Consider the following 22,701-nt stretch of genomic DNA (forward strand, 5'->3'; position numbering starts at 1 on the left):
TTTTTTTTTTTTTGTAGCAGTGGCTGATATTGGTGGTCGGTGGTTGATCTGTGGGGGTGGCTGGTGGTTGTAGACTGTGGCGGTTGATTTACGGTGCGGGTTGTTGTTGATGTTGTTGTTGTTGATGATAATGGGGAAAAGGATAATATATTATTTTAATGTGTAGTAAATGTTATTTTAATGTATAGAATTGAGTTATAAAATATCTGATAATTAAGATGTTACAAAATGATGTGATAAAATAATAAAATAAGTGTTGTATCGGTGAGCAATTAGCGCGGCAATGGTATAAGATGAAATACCCTAAACCACCAACCTACGTGACTCTGATATATTCTACGTGTTACCTTTGTCCTAAACTTTCTAGACCTTCTATAGGTCTTGATTAGACTATAAGAAAGATCACCCTATCTGACAGGGTACCGTGTGTCATGTCAAGTTAGTTAAAAGACAATGAAGATTTAAATTTATGGTTACCACTTACCCCCATCTGGCACTGGCGGCATAATCCTATAAAACTAGGCAGTGGAAACTATTGGCGGAGTCCTTGGAAAACAGAGAGAAATATGTATATAAATAAATGTCGGTTGTGCTTTACGAGATGATCAAAACGTAATCAATGGCTCCAACACTTAATTAAAGTAAGCTGTTAGCGCAATCATTGATGACGTATATATCGTTCTAGAAGAGAATTTTCGCATTTGGAATTGCGTACTTTGTCGGCTATAATTTTCACTCCTACCTCAACTGTGATAATTTATACTAATTGAAATGCAATTTCACTGCCATACATGTATGATGTATGCAACAACCACATTTTTTTTTGGTTAAAGCAACAACCACATTTACTTTCTCTCTATTTGTTTATTCATTTATTTTTATTTTTATTTTTATAATAATAATAAATAAATAAATAAAAACTGCCTCATTTTGTTGTGTGCGTGCAATGTGTGTAAAATATATCCAAGTCTACATACACATAACATAAATTAGATTGATAATTGAGTAAACAATTATACAAGAGGGTGACGGCTGTAGCAAAATGCCGTAGTTCACACTTCACACGTTTTTAATTTATTAGATAAGATGATTTCAGACTGTATCTAAGAGAATTTTTCTGTTTTCTAACTCCATTCTCCAATAGGGCAGGGTTTTCTAATAAATTATGTAATATTTTAATCGGCTTACCTAATTGCCATTTTATGTACAATCAAAATGAAAAGCAATAATGCTACAACCACATGCTTTCACATATATTGTCGGATATGTTCTACAGGATAGACTGTGATTCATTATTTGTCAATATTATATGAAGCTATCATTTTTCTCCATTATTTATAATCTGTCACATAAGACATACAGTTGTAGTAAAATATATGTGAAAGTATGTGGTCCTACCATTGTTTAATAAAAACTTAAAAACTTAAAATATATTATGGTTTAACCTCTGAAACTTAAAATTTTGAATTAAAGCCAAGAATTTTGTAACTTGATGGCATTGTTTTCTCTCTTTTATAAGGAAAACCAATGTTTAAATCCTCTTCCCACACCAAGAGCCTAGTAGTTCAACTGAGTTAGCAACTCCTAATCTTTTTAAGACATCCATGTAGGGGTATCAATGTTTGACATGACCCGTGAACACGATATGAATACGACATGAGTTTTGCGGGTTATAGTTGGGCCTTAGCAGGTTTGGGTCATCAAATGGGTTAACCCAAAAGCGACACAATATGAAACGTGTCATAAGCAGGTCAACCCGCGTGATTTGCAATAGACACGTTTGATACGCTAATTTAATTGTGTCAATCCGAAATAACCCATTTAACACAACCCGTTTAACTTGTATAACAAATAAATATTCATTTTATTTTAGATTTGTCAAATATCCAACATCTATTTTAAACTTAAAAAGAAGAGTGAATAATTACAAAAACTTATAAGTGATACAATTGTAAATTGAAACTTTACAAACCCTAGATCTCTAAACCAAACAAACCCTAAATCTCTAAACCTTCTTATAAATATCTTATTTTATTTTATTTTTGTTAAATTATGTTATTTTGAATGTGGGTTGAATACTTGAAGTATATGCACTACTTTTGGGATGTAAAGGACTTATTTATATATGAATGTTATATTTAATATTATGTATATTAAAATAGGTTGAGTTACATTCATGTCAACCCAACATGACCTATTTATTAAGCATGTCAAGTGGGTCGGTTGTGTCAACCCGCCTTATTAACAGTTCGGATTATGGTTGAAGGGTTATAACACGATTATTAAATAGGTCGGGTTTAAGTTGAGTCATTTAGCTGAATACCCCTACCTCGACACAAATACAACACACTAATTAACCCAAATTGACACCTCTACACCTATGGTTCAAATCCCTCCTCCTCATTGTGATATCAAAAAAAAAAAAAAAAAAATCCCCTTCCCCCAATATTGTAATTATCAAATAGAAAAAATATTAAGTACAGTAATGTTCTTACTTCTTTAGCACTTTTATGACTATTCCTCCCCTTACTCTTTTAATTCTATCTCATTAATGTCAATTTGTTCTGTATTTCAATCTTATTAATGTTGGATCAACCTTATTAGGAACAAGAAGATACCTCCAACTTGTTTTGTTCCTACCCAATGCTGCTATGCTCCCCACATAGTAGAAATGGGGCACCCCTAATTTAACTTCTCCTTATCCATTGTCATCCCCAGTTATGGCCTTAAGAGTCATCTTAAGATACTAGGGCCCGTTTGGTAAAAGATTTCTAGTAACATTGTTTAAATTTTATGGAAATACGTGAGTAAAAAAGAATGTAAAAATACGTGTTATGGTATTTAAACAACAATTTTTGTTGTTTAAATACCGTTACCAAATGGGGCCACATATCTCTCCTTGCCTTGTGCACATTTTCCCCACTTAGTAGAAACTGGGCACCCCTAATTTAACTCTCCCTACTTGTTGCCATCCCTTATTATGGCCTTACTTAGAGTCCTCTCAAGATATTACATATCTCTCTATCAAGTGGTTTAAGAATTATTGACAGTCATGCATGTGCGACAAGGTATGATGGTGGTAGATCTTCATATGGGTGGAATAAGATCGGGTGCATGGAACTAGAAATAAAAAGCCTGTATGACTCACATAAGAGGAGAGATTCTAAGATATATGCATGCGACTTGAAAAGTTCTACATCAAATATAACATGATTGAATCCAAATCATTAAACTTTAAGGTTTTGATTAAATAGTGAAACAATTGACTTTGTGTGACCAATTAGATAAAAATTAAAAACAAAAGGCAAAAAAAAATAATGATAAACTTTTAATGCAAGTTGTTTTCATCCCCGTCTTTTGGTGCGGGATAAATGTGAAACCATTGGTTCCACATTCCAAGCGGAAGACAGATGGTTTATTGCAGGCATTGATCCCAAATAGCTTTGAAATGATTCAAAGCTATTTTAGGTCTACAAATTAAGACTTGCTTTTATAAGGTAGTTAATAAATTATCGATTCGCTTAAAAATTTAAGTTATTAGGATACGGTGAATTCAATAATTTAATATAACAATTTCCTTCACGTATGAGCCATCATTAAGTGTGGACACAAGGAGTTGAAACTAAGACCGTTTGTTCTGATACCATAATAATAAATTATAGTTCTCTTAAAAGTTTAAGCTATTAGGAAATTGTAAATTAATTATTTAATCTAAAACTTTCTCTTTATGCGTGAGCCACTATTAAGTAAAGATCCAACGCATGAAAATTTAAATGAGAGATAAGATTGACACAAGAGATTAAAATTAAGATATTTCATTTTGATACCATTATAAATTATAATTCTCTTAAAAGTTTAAGCTATTAGGAGACAGTAAATTTAATAATGTATAGTAATGATAGTAACTTGTTGTATAATTGAGAAAGGAGAAGAGATCATTGACGTTGATGAGTTAGTTTCAATTAATTAGAGCATGGGAAGGGCTTAGGTAGGAGGCAGCTGCTCCCCACACCACGTCAGGGTTGTAGGAAACAGTCGGTGGCCCTTGGCAGTTGGCTCTTTAGTCTTTACAGTAATGGAAAAAGTGGTAAAGCCAAAAACAATGGAGGAGAGAGAAGATAAGACGTTCCAGTGATATGGGTCCCAACTATTTTGACAAACTGCTGTTTAAGTCGCCGACAAGATATATGGAGCGTAGATTTTCTGACAAACGGTGCGTGATCGATGCTCTTCTCGTTCCTCTTCTCTTATGAAATGAAACACAACACATTACCTTACCCCCAAACCATCGTTTTCCCATCTCTCACATTTGTTATTCTTCATGCCTATGCTACCCCAGAGCTTTTGTTTGTTTTAATTGCTGTAACCAGAGAAAGATATAATGGCCGGACATAAAATCTTTTGGTATTTATAGTCTATAGCTCGTACACCAACACCACTACCGCTACTAGTACTCAATAAAAATTGTGTGTTGGAATTGGACCTACTTCTCTACTACATGCCAAGCTTGGGTCCTCATGACTCATACAACCAGACAAAAACAAAGAAGAAGAGCAAGTTCGAACAAAATGGAAAATTTGTGAGGATCCACATGATAATTATGCGATCATTTGACCCCATTATCTTTTACGAGGCCTAATCAGTAATCACATTCACGCTGATGGGAAATCATGACTCATGACGTACCTTATCAGCGTACGCAATGTTCAATCACCTTTTTTTTTTTCTTTTTTCTTTCTCTTTTTCTCGTTTTTTCTTATCTAGATAGCGATCAATCAATTTAGCGTCAATTGCATGTTTGCACAAACTGCCAAAAGCATATGCCACGCCCTCGGATACAATGGACTTTTCACAGAATAATCATTTTCATTTGTTGTTAGAAAATGGACAAGGTTTGTTTCTAGATTAAAATTTAGCGAGTAAGAGTTTTTATTTTTTAGGTCAGTATCATTATATATATATATATAGCGGCGGAGACAGAATTTTACTTGATGCGAGGGCAAAATTTCTAACCAATATACATATGCCACTGTAGACTCATAAATATATAGAACATAAACACATCACATATATATATATATATATATATATATTACAAAAGAACCTATATGTATTACTTAAGATCAATCTGAACAATAAAATGTAATTAATATTAAGTAGTTTTTATATATAATAAAAAATTAGAAACCCGTAAAAAGATAGTTCATCCAGTGTATTGTATTTATTTGTTACATATATTGAATATGAATAAATTGTGTTGTAATTTTTTCATATTCAGAATTTCACCTATATTCTCTTGTCATGATTTTTAGTAATTAGATAAATCTCAAGTAGAACTTATATCAGTATTTGTTAAACTCATAAAATTATTAACTATAATAATAGCTGAGACGTTGGTGGATCCAATGGCTCTTGGCTCCCCTCACTTTCCTAGCTTGTTACAATCACCATCTGCTACTGCTATCTTCTTTAGACCTCAATCACCTAACTACTACTCTATCAACACATCAACATCATCGGTGTTAATTATTTCACCACCAAGCCCTCCTTCATCCACCCTAATTGTCTTCCCAAGTTTAAGTTGATTGTGGCAACTTAGGCGACTTGTCCTAATCTCTGGTGTCGTCTCCAACTCTCGCACTTTGTTCCTCCATACAATTTAATTTGTTTTATTTTTATTTTTTACATATATATTTAGAATATATTGTTTCAAAACGGATTTGATAACTTGTGTTAAAAAGCCAAATTCTTATTGAATTTATTTTCATACATTTAAATGTATAAAAAAATGAATTGATGTAAGAATTTAATTATATATATATATATATATGAACAAAATTCTTAATTTAAACGGATTCTTTTATATGTATGTCGACGTCAAGCGAAAGGGAGAGCTCATGAAATTGAACTGAGAAGAAAATAGAACTTTGAAGTGGAATTGGGTTACCTGCAGGAATTACGTACGCCCCTAATTCTATTAAGTCAATAGGGCATTTATTTATAGAAAAGAGATCATTTCGTAACGTGTCGGTAATAAATCCTATGCGGTAAATTATTACTAGTTTTAATTTGAAATCATTACTGTAATTACTTTTTGCCCACTAGTATTAACCAATGGCCACCCATGATTACTTGAGATTTGTTGTAAAAGTTATCGTAATCCTAAGCATTACTAATTTATTTATAACAAAGTAATAGGTTAGTTGTTATTGATTCTAATTTGATTCTATAATTTAAATTACTTTTTTACACTTCATTAACAATTAATAAAAATATACTATTTAAGATTTGTTATAAAAGTATTATAAAAATATTAGGTGGATAACATTTCTCCTTTTATTTATAAATAATAGATATTCAATTAAAAAAAAAAAAAAAAAACCATTTGGTAATCCATTATGCAATCGGACCCACTTGTTGAAAGCAAACTGACGAAGCTTAAATGAGGGTGAAGTTGGTGAATTAATAATGGGCTAAAAGACTGGGCGAAGTAACAAGACTCGAAACATGCGGAACTCTGTGGAATGGGCCCTATAAATGCAGGAGCCAGGAGGTCATTAAAAGCCATTGCCGTCCAATTTAGAGAATGGGCATGCTCTGTCCCCCATTTGCTTACAAAGATCCACCATTTCTTCAAATTTAAATCCGGGCTGTTACCACTGTCAGGCTCTCAGAAGAAACAGCTCATGCTTTTCTTGCCTTACATTACATGATAATTCAATTGAGCAAGGATTTGGTCATAACTCATAAGGCTAAGGTGAGGCTCTTTATTCTTTTTGGATCTCAAGATAATCCATCAAATCCAAGAGGATGTAAACTCAGTAAAAGTGTCAGAATTTGGCAGTAGATATTAAAATCACATTCAAGGTATAAAAAAACACAAAGCAAAATCTAATTATATTTGCTCGTCGACAGCAGGATTCGAACCTGCGCAGGCAAAGCCCAACAGATTTCGAGTCTGTCTCCTTAACCACTCGGACATATCGACGGCATCGTACGTCGAATTTGGAACATTTCATTATAATCTTACTAGCTAACTATTGACAAGCAGAAACCGAGATTGGATTTGAAAATAGAATCTTGCAAGAAAATAAGTAGATTTTTGCTAGACTTGACAAGTAAGGTCGGACGAGTCAAATTGGATTTGGGTCTAAAATAGGTTGAAAAAAAAAAAATTATTATGATCCTTACTCGGTTTTCAGTGGACCATGTTAAGTCCCGCCTATGAGGGGAAGTTCAAATTTTCTATATTGTTTTTGGAATCTCATATTGACAATGACTAGAAGGATAAAAAGGAGGTTTTACTAATCCTATTAAAAATAGTAGTCCAACATTGAGGTGTGTCAGTGCCTTAAAAATAGGGTGTAGCTTTATTGTTCATGACTTGTGCATTGTTGTTAGTACAATACGATACACAATATATTTCGTATTATATATAAAACATATTAAAAGTACTCATAAATCATATATTACATAAGTATCTATCATTGTATCGTATCATAGAATCGTATGATATGTAAACAAATGAGTTTAAAATGAGTTTTTTTTTTTTTTTTTGGGGTTAAAATTTATACTTTTATTTGATGTCAACAAGTTCTTAGACTTGTTTTTAATACAAAATTATTAGGATACTTAATTGAGCCCAATAAAATAAGAATAATGTTGAGGTAAAGTTTTTTTTTTTTTTTGAGAATGTAAAGTATTGTGTTGAATAAGACTTCTCCCCAAGAATTATGGGGGGGGGGGGGGGGGGGGGAGGGGGGGGAGAATTATAGAAAGTGTATGTGCCAAAGTTGTTGACAAACTAATATTAGAGATCATTTGAATATTTTTAATAGATTAACTACTCAATTGAAAACCATGGAAACTAAGATTGAGGTGGATTCAACTTTGTTGCTCTTAACCTTGCTCCCTTCTTTGTAGGGCACCCTAGTGACTAATTAAACTACTAGTTGGTAAGCAGACATTAAAGTTAATTAGAAGGTTTTTTAAAATTTAAAAAAAAAAAAAAAAATCTATTGGAGATAATGAATGTCAAGAAACAAACAGATATTTTAAAAGTTAGGGCATCTGCGGTGAATTTTTTATTTTAAGTTGTGGTAGGAGTGGGTCATATATATGGGAAGAATGATAAGGAGAAGTCAAGATCAAAGACTAGATTGAGGAAAGAAATAAATTAATAATATATGGAGTGCTGTTATTGTCAATGGCATAGATGGGGCATAATCAGTATTAATGTTTGAAGTTGAAAGGTAAGTTAGAGGAGTCTAAGAAAAGTCATGTAGTCAGAAATTAAAGTCCGCGGATGCAGCAGTTGCTGCAGCAAATAGTAAAGATAAAGGTTGTGAGAATAGGTATAGTAAAAGTTAAGATGTTTGATGGAACTGTGAAGACCTTGGTAATGAAAGATTTACTTAAGCTTGGAAGAAATGAGAGATAATAAATTATGGAAGTTACTAAAAATGTTTTTGGAGGTGATGAAAATGAAATGAGAGAAAACTTTCAAGAATTTGTACAGTTGAAGTAGGAAAGCCTAGTGAAGCAAAAGGCAAAGAGAAACCTTTAGTTAATTAGAATATCACATAGAAAAGATAATCATGGATGGAAAAAGCGTAAATTCTGTGGAGATATAGTTGTCACCGCCATATATTATGTGACGTTGTGAATAACTGGACAACACCAACCATCACAAACCAAGAAATTAAACTTTAAACCCAAATTAGAATAGAATAAAGAAGAAATTTAAAGAAATTGTTCAAATCCTAAACTTTAAACGTTCAAATTTTTAAACTCAAATCAGAAGTTCAAATATTTAAAGTTTAAACCCAAATAACGAAAATAACTTTGAAGCCAAATCTATTGTTCAAAACTTTAAAGAAATTGAGCAAATAAACTCAAAACGAAACCACTCGATCATTCAAAATGTTAAGAAATCAAGTAACTAGAAGTTGCTGGAAAGTGCCTATGGTGTTTAAGTTGGTTGAATAGTAATATTTAATACTAATTAATAAAAAAATTATTCATTCAACCATGGGTTAGAACTTGATGAAGAGAATTTTCTTAGATTTTGGAATGTTCTGTTAATGGATGAGTGTTATTTTGTTAAGTTTTGGGATACAGTGAGCGTTTGGGAAGGGTTGAAAGTTGCGTTTCAGCCCTGCGTTTTCATGCTTTTTTTTTTTTTTTTTTTTTTTCTCTGCACGTGAACAGTAAAATTACTGTGCAGGGAACAAAAAACACTATTCATGCACTGTTTACATACTGCTCATGTACTGTTTATTGGTCCCATGACACTATTCACACATTTAAAAATTATTTTGCTACAGTGTTTTCAGTTTTCAGTTTCAGCAACAATAAGCTCAATCCAAACGGACTCACAGTATCATTCCACTAAACCTAAGGAAATTTTTGTAAATTATCCTCTCTCTTTTTCTTTTTTCCAGTAAAATTAAAATTCTAAAATGATTTATTTTTTTAATGAATCAATAATTCAATCTTTGATTCCTCCGAAAATAATGGGCTGCCACGGAATGAAACATTACTTCCAAAAAAATTGAGAATTTGGCCCAAATTTGTATAATACTCTTTATATTTTACTAATATATACTATTTATTCCTATGTGTTTCTGAACACACACACCTCGTTAGTCGCTACTCTTGTCACTCAATTTCATGCCGTCATTGTCAGCTTTCTTCCATTCTGTAATTTTTTTTTTTTTTTGGGTTTTTTTAATCCTTTCTTTAATTTTAATTTTAGTTTTAATTCTTTGTGCATCAACTTATTTAGTTTTATTTTTTTCTAAAATTAGGTCAAAGAATGATTGTACTTTGAAAAAAAAAAGGTTTTTATAGAGTTGTGCATAAACAAAATAAGTTGATGGCTAATGCATCATTATAAAATCTCAATCCAGCCACATTAGCAAGTTGCTTTTTTTAGTCGTTAAATAAATTGCTTTGGTGAATCTCACTAGAGAAAAGTCCTTTACAGAGTCATAAGATTTAAAGATGTAATGAACCCTTTAAAATTAAGATGGATTTTATTCTATGTTGATTTTTGAACCATGAGGAGACCCTTGTTTTAGCATACGTCGTTCAAATAAATTGGTCTTTATTTGTCAAGGCAACTCAAAGCCATTGGACATGTGTCATTTGGGTTTCTAACTCTAACATAGGACAATCGTAGAATTGATGAGTTTAAAGGTTGTCTTGTTTAATAAAGGTGGTTTTTTTTTTTTATGCTTGTGAGGACTTAGGTTGCAACAAATTGATTGTCATGTTTCTGGGAAGTTTGGAGAGTGGCAAATTGAGGGTTGTAACCTGGGTTTTGAAGCATCAGTTTGGTGGAGAATAAGGATTTAGGTTTTGTAAACATACAAGAATATGAATATACGATTGAGATCAAGAAATTATAGTAGGAATCAAGTCTTATGGCCCTTCATTTTTGTTTCCTCTTTTACTAAACTTATGTTTCATGTTTTTTTTTTTTTTTTTTTTTTTTTTTTTTTTTTTTTTTTTTTTGTCTTTCTCAATTGAAAGCTTGTTCTCTCCAAATTTCTAACTTGACATTTGTTGAGGTACAATTTTTCAAGTCCTAATTTCATTGGCCCACTCACAAAAATACTCATACAAGCCCATAAACTATTTTGGGCCCCCACAAATATTTCCAACAAATTACGCAAATATTTCCAATATTATTACCCAACTTGAGCCCTCACAAATATTACCCATTATTTCTCACATATTACCCAACTTGGGCTCTCACAAATATTTCCTATATTACCCAACTTGGGCCCACACAAATACTTCTCATACCAATACCATTACCAAAAATGGGCCACAAAATTATGTCATCTCTATAAAAGCCCAAACTCATTTACCTTATGGGTAAAACCCAAAAAGCCCAACAAAACTCTCTTACAAAGCCCATTGCTACACGGCACCCAAAAATCCATTGCTACACGGTACCCTAAAGCCTGTCTAGCTACACAACACCTCTAAAGCTCGTTGCTACATGGCACTCTAAAGTCTGTTGCTATACAACGTTTTTACAAATCCCGTTGCTACATGGTAATATTTTTACAAAAATCTCAAACTATTTACAAAAACCCAATACTATTTTGGCAACTATTTACAAAAGCTCAAATACTATTTTGGCAACTATTCATTAAAGCCCAATATTATTTTGGCAACTATTTACAAAAGCCCAAATATTATTTTGGTAACTATTTACAAAAAGCCCAATACTATTTTGGCAACTATTCGTAAAAGCCCAATAATATTTTGGCAACTATTTACAAAAAGCTCAAATACTATTTTGGCACATTCTATAAAAAATAAAAATAAAACCCAAAACTATTGGGCAAACAATTATTCTACCAAAGCCCAAATATTATTTGGCAAAAGAATTATATTCAAAGCCCAAAACTATTATTTGGCAAAAACATATTTTGATATATTAAATTTCCTAACTCATGGGAAACATAAATTGCTTATGACATATTACCCATATTTCAAAACTATTTCTTCTACAAAATGGGAACTATGCTTGTTTTTTTCTTTTCTTTTCTTTTCTTTTTTTTCATAAGAAACTCTAACTATAAAAGCTCATGTATATTACCCATGGCAAAACTATTCATTTTGTAGGGATGAACAAGCCGAAAAAAGCCCAACAACAAGACCCAGCTGAGATAGCCTAACCCATGTGCAAATCTCAGCAACTAAAGCTCACTTAAGTAACTAAAGTGGTTAGACTAGCCACTAGTCAAGTTTCAGCATAACTAAGCTAACAATTAGGGCCCACTACCATCATTTTAATCTTGTTAAATCATATCAGAATGGGATACATGTCTAGCTAAGCTTACACTCTTCCTTAGCAAGTTGATTTTCATGATTATTGATGTGACATAAAGTTGTGCTGACAAGACATAAAGCTGTGAAGCTGAAGCCAGCCATTCTCTCTCTCATCTCCAACACATTTGGTCAAAGAACAAGGGGTGGCCATGAACAGACCATAGAAGCTTCTAGAATCACTTATAAATAGCTCATTACCATGCCAAAAATGTATATTTTCTGGTTCATGAACCAAGCACATGAGCCCTAATGGGGAAACTTAAGGAAATGTGGTTTGGAGGGCACCAAGGAGATCTCCAGTAGAGTTTCCAATAAAGGGTTCCAAGATTGACACCTAGCTTGGGGTGACACAATCTATCCTAGGAAGCTCTGATACTAGCAGCAGACAACCAAGATCATTAGCCTAATATATGCTCTAATCTCATTGGCTGAGGACAATCAGCATTTAATGCTAAATCAGAACCTCCAACTGCTATTACCCCAAACAACAAGAACACCTTAAAGCTGAACTTACCATTCTTGGCCAAATTCTAAGAACAATTTTCTAAAAATTTTATGAAGATTGAGACTGATTTTGATAGAGATTATTTGCTAAACCCCCCCCCCCCCCCCTCCCCTTAAACTCAACTATAAAAAGAGCTCTTCATCAACACTTCAAGACACACCAATAGAGAAGAGCAACTCTCTCATAAACTTCTCTATTTTCCTCTCTCTCTCTCTAATTTTCTTAAACTCTTAGTGAGGTTCTGAGCTTCTGAGTTCTTAGTTTCAAAATTAGAAACTAAGGCCTTGTTTGGTTTATTTTTTTTCATCACTCAAAACTCATCACTCAATTTTCGTCACTCATCACTCATCACTCAAAAATACCCCAATTTCCGATAACTCTATTTGTGGCTTGTTTAGGTGGAATATCTCCGTGAGTTTTTCAATTCAAACACTCATCTTTATGTCACTCACTGGGTCCCACAAATATCAATTGCAAATCTGGTGTACTGAACGGTCACCAATCCTACCCGCATTGTCTCTCTCTCTCTCCTCTTCACGCCCTTTCCTCCCCAACTTCAGAAACCCAAAATTGGCAAAATATCAAAACCTGTCTGTGCAAAAGCCCAACATCATAAATAGGAGTGATGCTCATCTTCCTCATCTCGAACCTGTCTGCGCAATACCTCAGTTCCTCTCAACATTTGGACCTGGCTTAAGGATCTCATTGCCCCTCACTTCCTCGCCTCCACTGCGTTAGATCCCTCCCTCATCTCAAACTCCAGAAACCCACACGAAGGAATCCCAGACTCCCAACTCTGAACACAACCCAGGTATCCCATGTTGCTCAACTTCCTCACCTTCAACTTGTAAACCCATCGCGGCACTGTGGGTCTGCTGAAGAGAAATTTGTGAGCCCTCTATTGGTACAGTCTTATTTCTCTCGGTTTTCATGATTTTGCCTTTATATTTCATAAATATTTTACTGCAGATCTCGTAAATCTATCTTGAACAATCAAATGCTGTGAATATAAGGTTGGATTTGAACATTTTTATGTTAGGTTTTTTTTAATATGAAGATTGTAAGACCTCTGTCTTTTGAGACCTCTGTCTTTTGCTTATTACGATGGGTGATTTCCCTCTGCTTTCAACTATAATCCATGGGTTTGCTAAGGTTAGAGAGTTTTGTTTGGGTAAAAGATGATAATTGTTAGTATATAATTAAGAGAGATATATCTGACATGCATTCTTTATCTCTTTGAACATTTGTTTTTAAAAAATTTTGAGAAACAATTATCTCTTTGAACATGAACATTCAATTTTACTGCTATGTGAAAGAAGTGCTGAAAAGTAATGCTGAACATAGGATACTTATTATTCAACATGAAAGTGAAACCCTTAACACCCTTTCTCCCTCTTCATTTTTTATTTTTTAAGATGAAATTGATGATTTAAGTTTTAGGGAAAAGTATGCTTAGAGAGTACAGTTCATAGTTTAGATGCTCCTAATTTTAGTTGTCATTTCATGGTTAAGCTGTCTCTAGTTTTAGTTGTCATTTCATGGTTAGTTGTAGAGTTGGTACTTTTTGATATTGCTAAGCCTACACTTATAGAACAAATATATGTAGCTGTTGTGATACCAAGCCCTTGCCTCTCACCTTGGTACTACATATACCATTAGTAGTCAATACAGGGCATAATTGTCAAATATTCAATAAGATTCACGAGTAAGATAAATTGATCCAAATTAGTTATTAAAAGATCACTATTATCCTATTCAACTAATAAAACATACAACCACCAAAGAAAACTGGAGTAAATAAGCCTGCACCCTGATATCCACCAGTAAAGAGATAAAACCAATAAGCATCAGTCTGTTGATGAGGAGGGCTATAAAAAGATAATGTCAATACTAAAGAAGAGAATTTTGCTGATCATTTTGATTCAAAAATCATAGGGCAGACCAAGCTAGAGTTCTCAATGTCCAAAGTTTGGGTCACTTTGAAATTTGGATGTCCAAAATTGCCCAGTACAGCTTGCCCCATAAAGGGTTAGGAAACCTAACCCAGAACCAGTAATAAACAAGGTAATGAAATTAATTTTATATTCCTAAATAACTCAAAAGATGAAAGTAAAGTCTCAAATGAGTTGATTATTCATGGTTGGTTGGGGAGCCAAACTTTGATGCATTCCCTTTACTTTAGGCCCCCAAAAAAAAAAAAAAAAAAAAAAAAAACTCATCCTTATACATAAACACCCAAACAACATAAGTTCATAAGAGCATTTGTAGCAGTGGAGTTAAATAGCTATAATGCTATTTTAACTCCACCAAAATACCAAAAACGGCCATGCAGCAGTGGAGGTATAGGTATAATTTTTAGCTGAACTGGTATAGTGCACATCTATCTATAGATGTGCACTGTAGCAAACATCTAAAAAAAATTAATTTTTTATTCACCCCCGGATTAAAATAATACTACTTTGTTTATTTTTTTTCATTTCTTTTATTCTCATCTCACCGTGCTCTCTCTCAGTGTCACTCTCAAGCTCCCATCTGAAATTTCTCTCAAGCTCTCACCTTTTTGAAACTCTCAAGCTCACTCTCACCATCTCACCTGAAACTCACCATCTCTCAAGCTCAAGCTTTCAGACCGACGTCGTCTCAGCCGAAGCTCAACCCATCGTCGTCCCAGCCGTCGATCGCCTCAGACCAACGCCATCCCAGCCGCCCATCTCTCTCAGATCGCCTCAGACCTTGCTGTCCCAGCCGATCCACTTTAGGTCAGTGAATTTTTTCATTTAGGTGTTCGTTGTTTTGGCTTAATTTTTCTGGGTTTGTGTCATCATGCAATGTTATGGTGTTATTTTGCAGTGAAAAATGGTGTGTTGTCGGCAAAATTAAAAAAAACCTTTGTATACACTTGGTGTTATGTGAAAAATATAGCTATGTGATATGGTGTGTTGGCAGTTGGCACTATGTAGGATTGTTTGCAATGATGTTGAACTATGTGAGGTATGTGATTTTTGATTTGTCACTATGGGATTTTTTTGCTGTTTTTGCTGGGTATAACATCTGAATGGACAAAATGTATATGTATTTGTATTGGAATGGACATAATGTATTTGTATTGGAATGCATTGGGAATTTTCTATTTGCAGGAATTTGTTGTGTGGTTTTCTTGTAATAGAAGTTCTTGTGGTCTCTGTAATTTGTGCAGGGAAGTTTACATTTTTTGTTGTCTCTGTAATTTGTTGTGTTGCACAAAACCACAAAGAGAAGCACACAAAAAGGATTTCTTGTGGTCATTTTAATGAGATTAAGCTACATGTCAATTAAGTATTTATGCATAATCATGTACTATTGTTATAATTCTAAGTGTTTTAAGTTTTGATATAAATGTTAGTTTGGAAATTTTCTGTGTGCAAGGAAATTTATATTTTTTTTTTCTAATTTTATGAAGTCACGTAGGGACACAGAGTTACGTAGAGACCTAACATTTATCACAGGTATCAATCATGAACGGGGATATAGAAATTGACTCACAATTTTTGGGAACGTCTCAAAATACTCCTGTGTCAGTTTCTGATTCTCCACCTCCACCTCCACCACAAGTTGAAAATGCCTCTTCTACAAAAGGAAAACAGGGCTCTAACTTTAGTGTAGAGGAAGATAAACTCCTAGTGGCAGCATGGCTTAATACTAGTGTTGATACCATAAACAATAATGAACAAACACAAAATAACTTTCGTCAAAAAGTTTGGGAATACTTCATGCAGTACAATTCATCCGGTACCGCACGTACTGTTATCTCCTTGCTAAGTCATTGGGGAACGATTAGTGAAAAGACAAATAAATTTTCCGGGTGTATGGCTCAAGTTAACGCACTTCATCAAAGTGGTATAATCGAAGAAGATAAGGTATAAATTATATTGCAATAGTATTAACATGTCCATTCACCAATAGTTTGAAGATATTAATCATGTTATATTTCTTTTAATTTTTTTTAGATCACCAATGCGAAAACTTTGTATTTAGAAAAGCACAAGAAACCCTTTCTTCTTGGCCATTGTTGGCTCATGTTAAAGGACCAACCAAAGTTTGCCAATCCTAACAATGCTAGATCGAGATCATCCGTGCCTCCAACTTCGGAGTCAATATCTATTAGTGAAGGGGATTGTGGGTCCGAACTTGGTAAAACTTCCAATTTTGAGAGACCTATTGGTAGGAAGGCCGAAAAGGCCATTCGAAAGAACAAAGCCATCGAAAAAGATGTAGGGGAATATTTGAACAAGAAATTGAAATTGATTGAGGATGTAACTCGGTTGGAAGAGGAAAAAATGTTTATTGAGAAGGAAAAACTTGCAATTGAGAAGGAAAGCAAGGAAGAAAAACTTAAGATTGAGAAGGAAAGGATCATGATTAAGAAGAAAAAATTTGAGATGACAGAAATGTTAGAAGATGAGAGAATCATGATGATAGATATAAGTGGCTTGACCGAAACACAAAAAGTTTTTTATGAACAACTCCAAGAGAAAATCATGGCAAGACGAAGTTCACGTAATTAATGGGTTTAATTGTATTTTGAATGTAGTTTAGGCTTTTATGTATTTTGTAGTGACTTATGTCACTTGACTTTAATCTTAAACTAGATGTATGTATTTGTGTTGTGACTTGAAGTTCAATCTAACAAAGATTTTGAAGTGCAATCTTTTTTATCTTTTGTTAAATTCCATTCGGTCTTGTGATAGGCATTGATATAATTCTTTGATCCAATGAAACTATTATTTGATCCACTATGAGTGTTAGAGCCACTATGAGTTACAGCCACTATGAGTGCCTATTATATATCTTGCTGTTACAGCCACTATGAGTGTCTTTGATCCAATTATTTCTATTCATTGAACATTCCTAGTATCATATGCTTGGTTTTGAGATGACAGGTCTTAGAATAAATCTATGAACAATGAGCATTCATAGTATTTCCAAGTTGTTTTTTTTAGATGTATGTGTTTGTGTTGTGACTTGTGTGTGAATTGGTTATATTCATTTTGTTGTGGCTTATGTCACTTGATTTTAATCTTGCATCTATAGTAATAATTGATTTCCAATTGTCGTGAAGGTTGCATCCATGAATCACTATTTGTTTCGCAAGTTCCTTCTTGATGACTCAAATGAAGATGAGATAATCGAAGAACTTGTTATGGAAACATCACAACCTAAACGTTGCCGTCGTTCTATCCGATGTAATCATTTGGTAGGATATGAGAGGCATTTTTTTGATTATTTTGCTCCCACACCAATATATCCACCCGCTTTATTTCGTAAGAGATTTCAGATGAAGCGTTCTCTTTTTCTCCGTATTCAATCTAAAGGTAGAAGCTCATGACTCTTACTTTGTCCAAAAAAGAAATAGTGCCAAAAAACTTGGTTTATCTTCATTATAAAAGACAATTGCTGCACTTAGAATGCTTGCATATGGAGTATCAAGTGATTTGATAGATGAATATGTGCGGATTGGAGAAACTACTGCATTAGAAAGTTTGAAAAAAAAAATTTACTGCAGTAATTGATGTTTTCTTTGAGGAATACTTAAGAAAGCCAAACAATGAAGATATTGCTAGACTGTTAGCTCACGGCGAACGCCGAGGTTTTCCAGGTATATTAGGTTCAATTGATTGCATGTATTAGAAGTGGAAAAATTGTCCATTTGCATGGAAAGGTCAATATTGTGGTCATATTCGTGAGCCTACTATTATTTTGGTGGCAGTAGCATCATATGATCTTTGGATATGGCATGCATTTTTTGGGTTACCTAGGTCAAATAATGACATTAATATCTTAAAGTGATCTCATATATTTAATGAACTTGCTGAAGGACGTGCTTCTACAATACATTACTCAATTAATGGTCATGACTACACAATGGGATATTACCTTGCTGATAGCATATATCCAAAGTGGGCAACATTTGTGAAAACAATCCCAGCTCCACAAGGACAGAAGTATAAATTATTTGCAGTAGCCCAAGAGGCGTGTAGGAAGGATGCTGAGCATGCATTTGGAGTGCTTCAAGCACGTTTCGCAATTGTTCGTGGACCTGTACGATTTTTCCATCTTGAAACTCTAAAAAAAATCATGAAAGTGTGCATAATTCTTCATAACATGATTGTTGAAGATGAGCGGGATGATAATGAAGTGATAGACTTGGATTATGAACAAAATGATGGACTGGATAATCCTCCTTTGCAAATGTTACGTGAACAAAGTGATGAATTTTTGTCATACATTGAGAGACACGGACGCATTAGAGACCGAGAAATTCATTTTCAACTCCAGTCGGACCTTATTGACCATTTATGGCAATTGCAAGGCGAGTCGTAGGAACTTTTTTTTTTGTATGTTAAGAAGCATGAGTCATAGGAACTTGTGCGAGTGTGTGAGTTTTATTGTAATTTGGTTTGAGTTATGTATGTAAGTAAATCTATGGACTACATTGTTCCTGCTATAATATATGTTCTATTTTATATGTTTTCTTATAAAGTTCCTCCATTTCATAGTTCACATTGTTCCAAGATTGCTTCTAGACAATTGAGACGATAATAGGCTATCATGATAATTGAGAAATTGTTTTAGTAAAAAAAAAAATGTATGAGTATAATTTGGGGTTAAAAAAATCACTTGTTAACACTAGACGATTATTTACTATCATGTGGTGGCGGCGGCGGCGGTAACGGTGGCGGTTGTAGGTGGTTGTGATTGTTGTTTATTGTATAAGATATATTATTTTATTGTAGTGGATATATTATTTTATTGTGATGTTTATATTATTTTATTGTGTTAAAAGCTAAAATAGATTCACTACTGCAGCATATATGTAGGTAAAATAGATAACGTAACTTTTGGTGAAGCTAAAAAACTAAATTTTTAGCTCCACCATTGTGGATGCTCTAACATGCAAAGAAGGGCAGGCTGGGCTGGTCTGGTCAGAATTTGCAGGCATTCTTTCTAAATTCAAGGGTGTGATAATAAGCTAAACTTCAAAATAAAAATAAAACTATGAAGGAATACAATCTACACTAGTGTCATTGACCAAAATAGGATATACAATCTGCACTAGTGTCATCTCTTACTGCATACATGTTGATGAAAACTTTTAGTACATGGTTGGCTATGTGTTGAATGACAGTGAATATGCCTTGTAGGAGTGGACGTTTCACCACAATGTCGGAGGTAAGTACCAGTAGCTATAACTCCAACTATAAAGGGCATGTGTGTGACATGGATCAGTGCGTGTTGCGGACATCTTTGCAGCTCCATAATTTCGGTAGACGGTTTTATGGCTGTAGACATTAGAAGCCTGTAAGTATCAGCTGCGCTTACTATCATTGTTGTTTCATGGTTAAAGTTGCTATTGGGCAAACAATTATTCTACCAAAGCCCAAATATTATTTGGCAAAAACATATCTTGATATATTACTAGTTTGGATGGCACGTGTTGCCTCTTGGATGAGAAAATTAAAATAAAGCTTCTCTTTGAAAAAGTATAAAATCATGTACAAATAATTCATACAATACTAATCTGAGTAATATAAGAATTTTGATTATGCACAAACTTAGAGTAGCTAATTTTTTTTTTTTAATATATAAGAAAGAGAGAGTTCAACTTAGAGTAGCTATTTAACATTGGAAGCTTTCGTCAATCAGCATACATGTACAACAAACACAATTTCCAGTACCAAGGAAGCACCTCAATTTCTTAATTTTACAATTGAAAATAGCAAATTCAAAATTATTTCAATTTTACACACACACATCACCACACAAAAGAATCTATAGCCGTAATAGTTCATTTTGAAGAAAGTCAAGAAACTATTCAATCTAACACATCACCAAAAAAAAGAAATAAAAACTCAACTCATCTGAAACAAATAGATATCTAATACATCCATATTAAACCAAAAAAAGAAATGGCAAATGAAAAATATTTGTACACAATACACATAAAAAAAGAACTTGTGGTTGTAGGGAAAGTTGGCAATAAAGGGATGGAAAACAGGAGGAGGTGGTTGGAGGAGCACGTATAGTTGTGCCATATGTGCAAATGCACCTAAAAAACACCATTACAAATATTCACAGCAAATGATGCGTTGACTCTATCATGACTTGCTTTGATTAAATTCTAATATTTTTATCATTTAAAATGAGAAACAAATATATTTTAAAGAGTAATTAGTCAAGCAAATGCTAAAAGCAAAATCTATAATTTATAATGTGCATTTTCAAAACACAGTCTGCCATTGCTTCTCTTCCTAAACAAATTGTTCAACCATTGCAATTCAAAAAAAAAAAAAAAAACAATTAGTAAGAATATTCAAACTAAACAAGTAAGCAAACTAATTTGTTTGCATTCGAGAAGTATAATCTGTTTAAGGAACCTAAAAATTGATAATGACAGTGGTATTTTACCTTTATCTGACAAGGGAGTCACAAAAAACCACTAGATCATATAACAAAAATATAAAATAAACAATTGAGACAATGGGGAGTAAAAAGTATAAACAACAAGGATATACAACTCTAAACAAAGCCATAAAGATAAACCATCAAACAATGATCATATTGCTTGGCCAAAATTTAAGGTAGAGGTTTCTGATCAATCAAAATAAGGGTATAAACAATAGTAATTCATCCATTGGTTGAATCAAGATGATTGTTCAATTACACAAAGTCATGCCTAGTCATATCAAATAAAATCTAAACAATTAGTTATACACAAAACAAAAATAAACTAAGCCTGTTCTTCATATATTAAAAGTTTTAAGCATTTAAACTTGAAATCAAAGCAAACATGCAAATTACAACTCAATCTTGCTCTATTGAAGCCTAGGAATCTGGTGCAGGGAATCACAAACCTCTAATTGATGACAGTGAGTGTGAACAAAAACAAAAACCTCTAAATCTAAAACCCTCAAAAGCCTATAACATTCAACAAAACCATGAAAATATAAAGAATAGGTCATAAATTTTTTTTACCACAATGCCATCTCAAGGACCACAGTGGGTTGTTAGCCAAAACCCCGACTAACTGAAGCTTGTGGCAAACCAGAGGGCCCCTTTCAAATTAGAGATAGAGCCTCTAATCTCTTTACCTCCAACAACCAAAAAGGCATTCTACTAAAGATTACAGATTACAGTGATTCATTTATGAAAAACCAATCCTACTTGGCAAAAAGAACGCTTGTATACACCAAATTAATCGGATATTAGTAAAAAAAATAAAAAAAACCCAAACTTTCATTCATATACATACATAATTATATACATGATATGAAAAAAGAACATCTAATAGCAAATATTAACACACAAAATTATCTAATCTGAGTAAAAATCCAAACTGTGAACCCCACCCACAAAGATATATTCAAAGAACAACTACATATAGCAAACACAACACAAATTCAACCAATCAGACTAAAAAAAAAAAAATCCAAACTTTCATTCATATAATCTACATATAACACAAAATATTCTGACCCATCTAAGTAAAAAATCAAACTTTCATACAAAAATTGAAATCAGACGAAAACCAAAAATCCTCAATTTCCTTCCGTTTAATTCCAATAGTCCCTAATTTTCCCAAAAACCATGATTTTGTAGTACCAAAAACCAAAAAATAAGTAAATAAAACAGAGTTTCAAACCTGCAACCGTCTATCTCTCTCACATCCACCAATCCCCAGATATCACAAACAGCGTTTGAGCTCCACTTTTTTTTTTTCCCTGAATCTTCATGTGTAAAGAGAGAGAAGAAGAAGATAAGTAAACGGTGAGTCACAGAGTTTGTGCTTTTTTGAGAAACATTTCCACACCTACCCATAACACATATCAAAAATCTGGAAGAAAGAAAGAAAGAAAGAAAGGAAGAAAGAAAAGCAAAGTATATAGAAGCAAAAAGGAAGAAAGCAAAAGATCATACCTTTCAACTCAAAGCCTTCCCTCACTCCGATCTACCCATCCCTCTTTGCTCTATTCAGATCGACCAATATACCACCATAGACGTCCAAAAAAACCCATTGGCAACCATGGCTTGCTCTCTCATTCCAAAAATTCTCTAGACATTAAGAAAGAGAGAAAAATAGAGGTTGAGAGGCAGAGAGAGTTCCAGATTCCAGAACTCTCTAACCCTCTTGCCCTCTATCTCTACCTTCTTTTTCTTTTCTTTTTTATTTGGTCTTCACATTTCAGCCAAACAAACTGTTTTGGCTTCACAAAAAGACAAAATAGAGGGACTCACCAAAATTGCACTGTAGATGAACAATGAAATACATTGGATGCACAGTGGCAAAACACTGTAGGGACATTGACACT

General features: G+C 33.4%; 2 protein-coding genes and 1 non-coding gene across 3 annotated transcripts; 2 read left to right on the plus strand and 1 right to left on the minus strand.

Annotated features, from left to right (window-relative positions):
* Nucleotides 1–6,906: 6,906 nt before the first annotated feature.
* Nucleotides 6,907–6,988, minus strand: TRNAS-CGA (transfer RNA serine (anticodon CGA)). The gene has a single exon. It is a non-coding gene; the product is annotated as a tRNA-Ser (tRNA).
* An 8,861-nt stretch (nucleotides 6,989–15,849) lies between these two features.
* Nucleotides 15,850–16,899, plus strand: LOC126708621 (uncharacterized). Its single transcript, XM_050408477.1, has 2 exons — nucleotides 15,850–16,251; nucleotides 16,342–16,899. Exons 1-2 carry the CDS (start codon nucleotides 15,850–15,852, stop codon nucleotides 16,897–16,899), a joined length of 960 nt encoding a protein of 319 aa, XP_050264434.1.
* Nucleotides 16,900–18,256: 1,357 nt separating this feature from the next.
* Nucleotides 18,257–18,715, plus strand: LOC126708694 (uncharacterized). The gene has a single exon (XM_050408588.1). It carries the CDS (start codon nucleotides 18,257–18,259, stop codon nucleotides 18,713–18,715), a length of 459 nt encoding a protein of 152 aa, XP_050264545.1.
* Nucleotides 18,716–22,701: the final 3,986 nt, after the last annotated feature.

This window comes from Quercus robur, chromosome 1, assembly GCF_932294415.1.
Source record: "Quercus robur chromosome 1, dhQueRobu3.1, whole genome shotgun sequence".
NCBI lineage: Eukaryota > Viridiplantae > Streptophyta > Magnoliopsida > Fagales > Fagaceae > Quercus > Quercus robur.

What these genes read in the sequence shown, in the direction of transcription:
- LOC126708694 (XM_050408588.1), top strand. Translation starts at nt 18,257, where the DNA reads ATGGGATATTACCTTGCTGATAGCATATATCCAAAGTGGGCAACATTT.
- LOC126708621 (XM_050408477.1), top strand. Translation starts at nt 15,850, where the DNA reads ATGAACGGGGATATAGAAATTGACTCACAATTTTTGGGAACGTCTCAA. An exon ending in GTATAATCGAAGAAGATAAG is followed by an intron (nt 16,252 to 16,341) that starts GTATAAATTATA and finishes AATTTTTTTTAG; the next exon opens with ATCACCAATGCGAAAACTTT.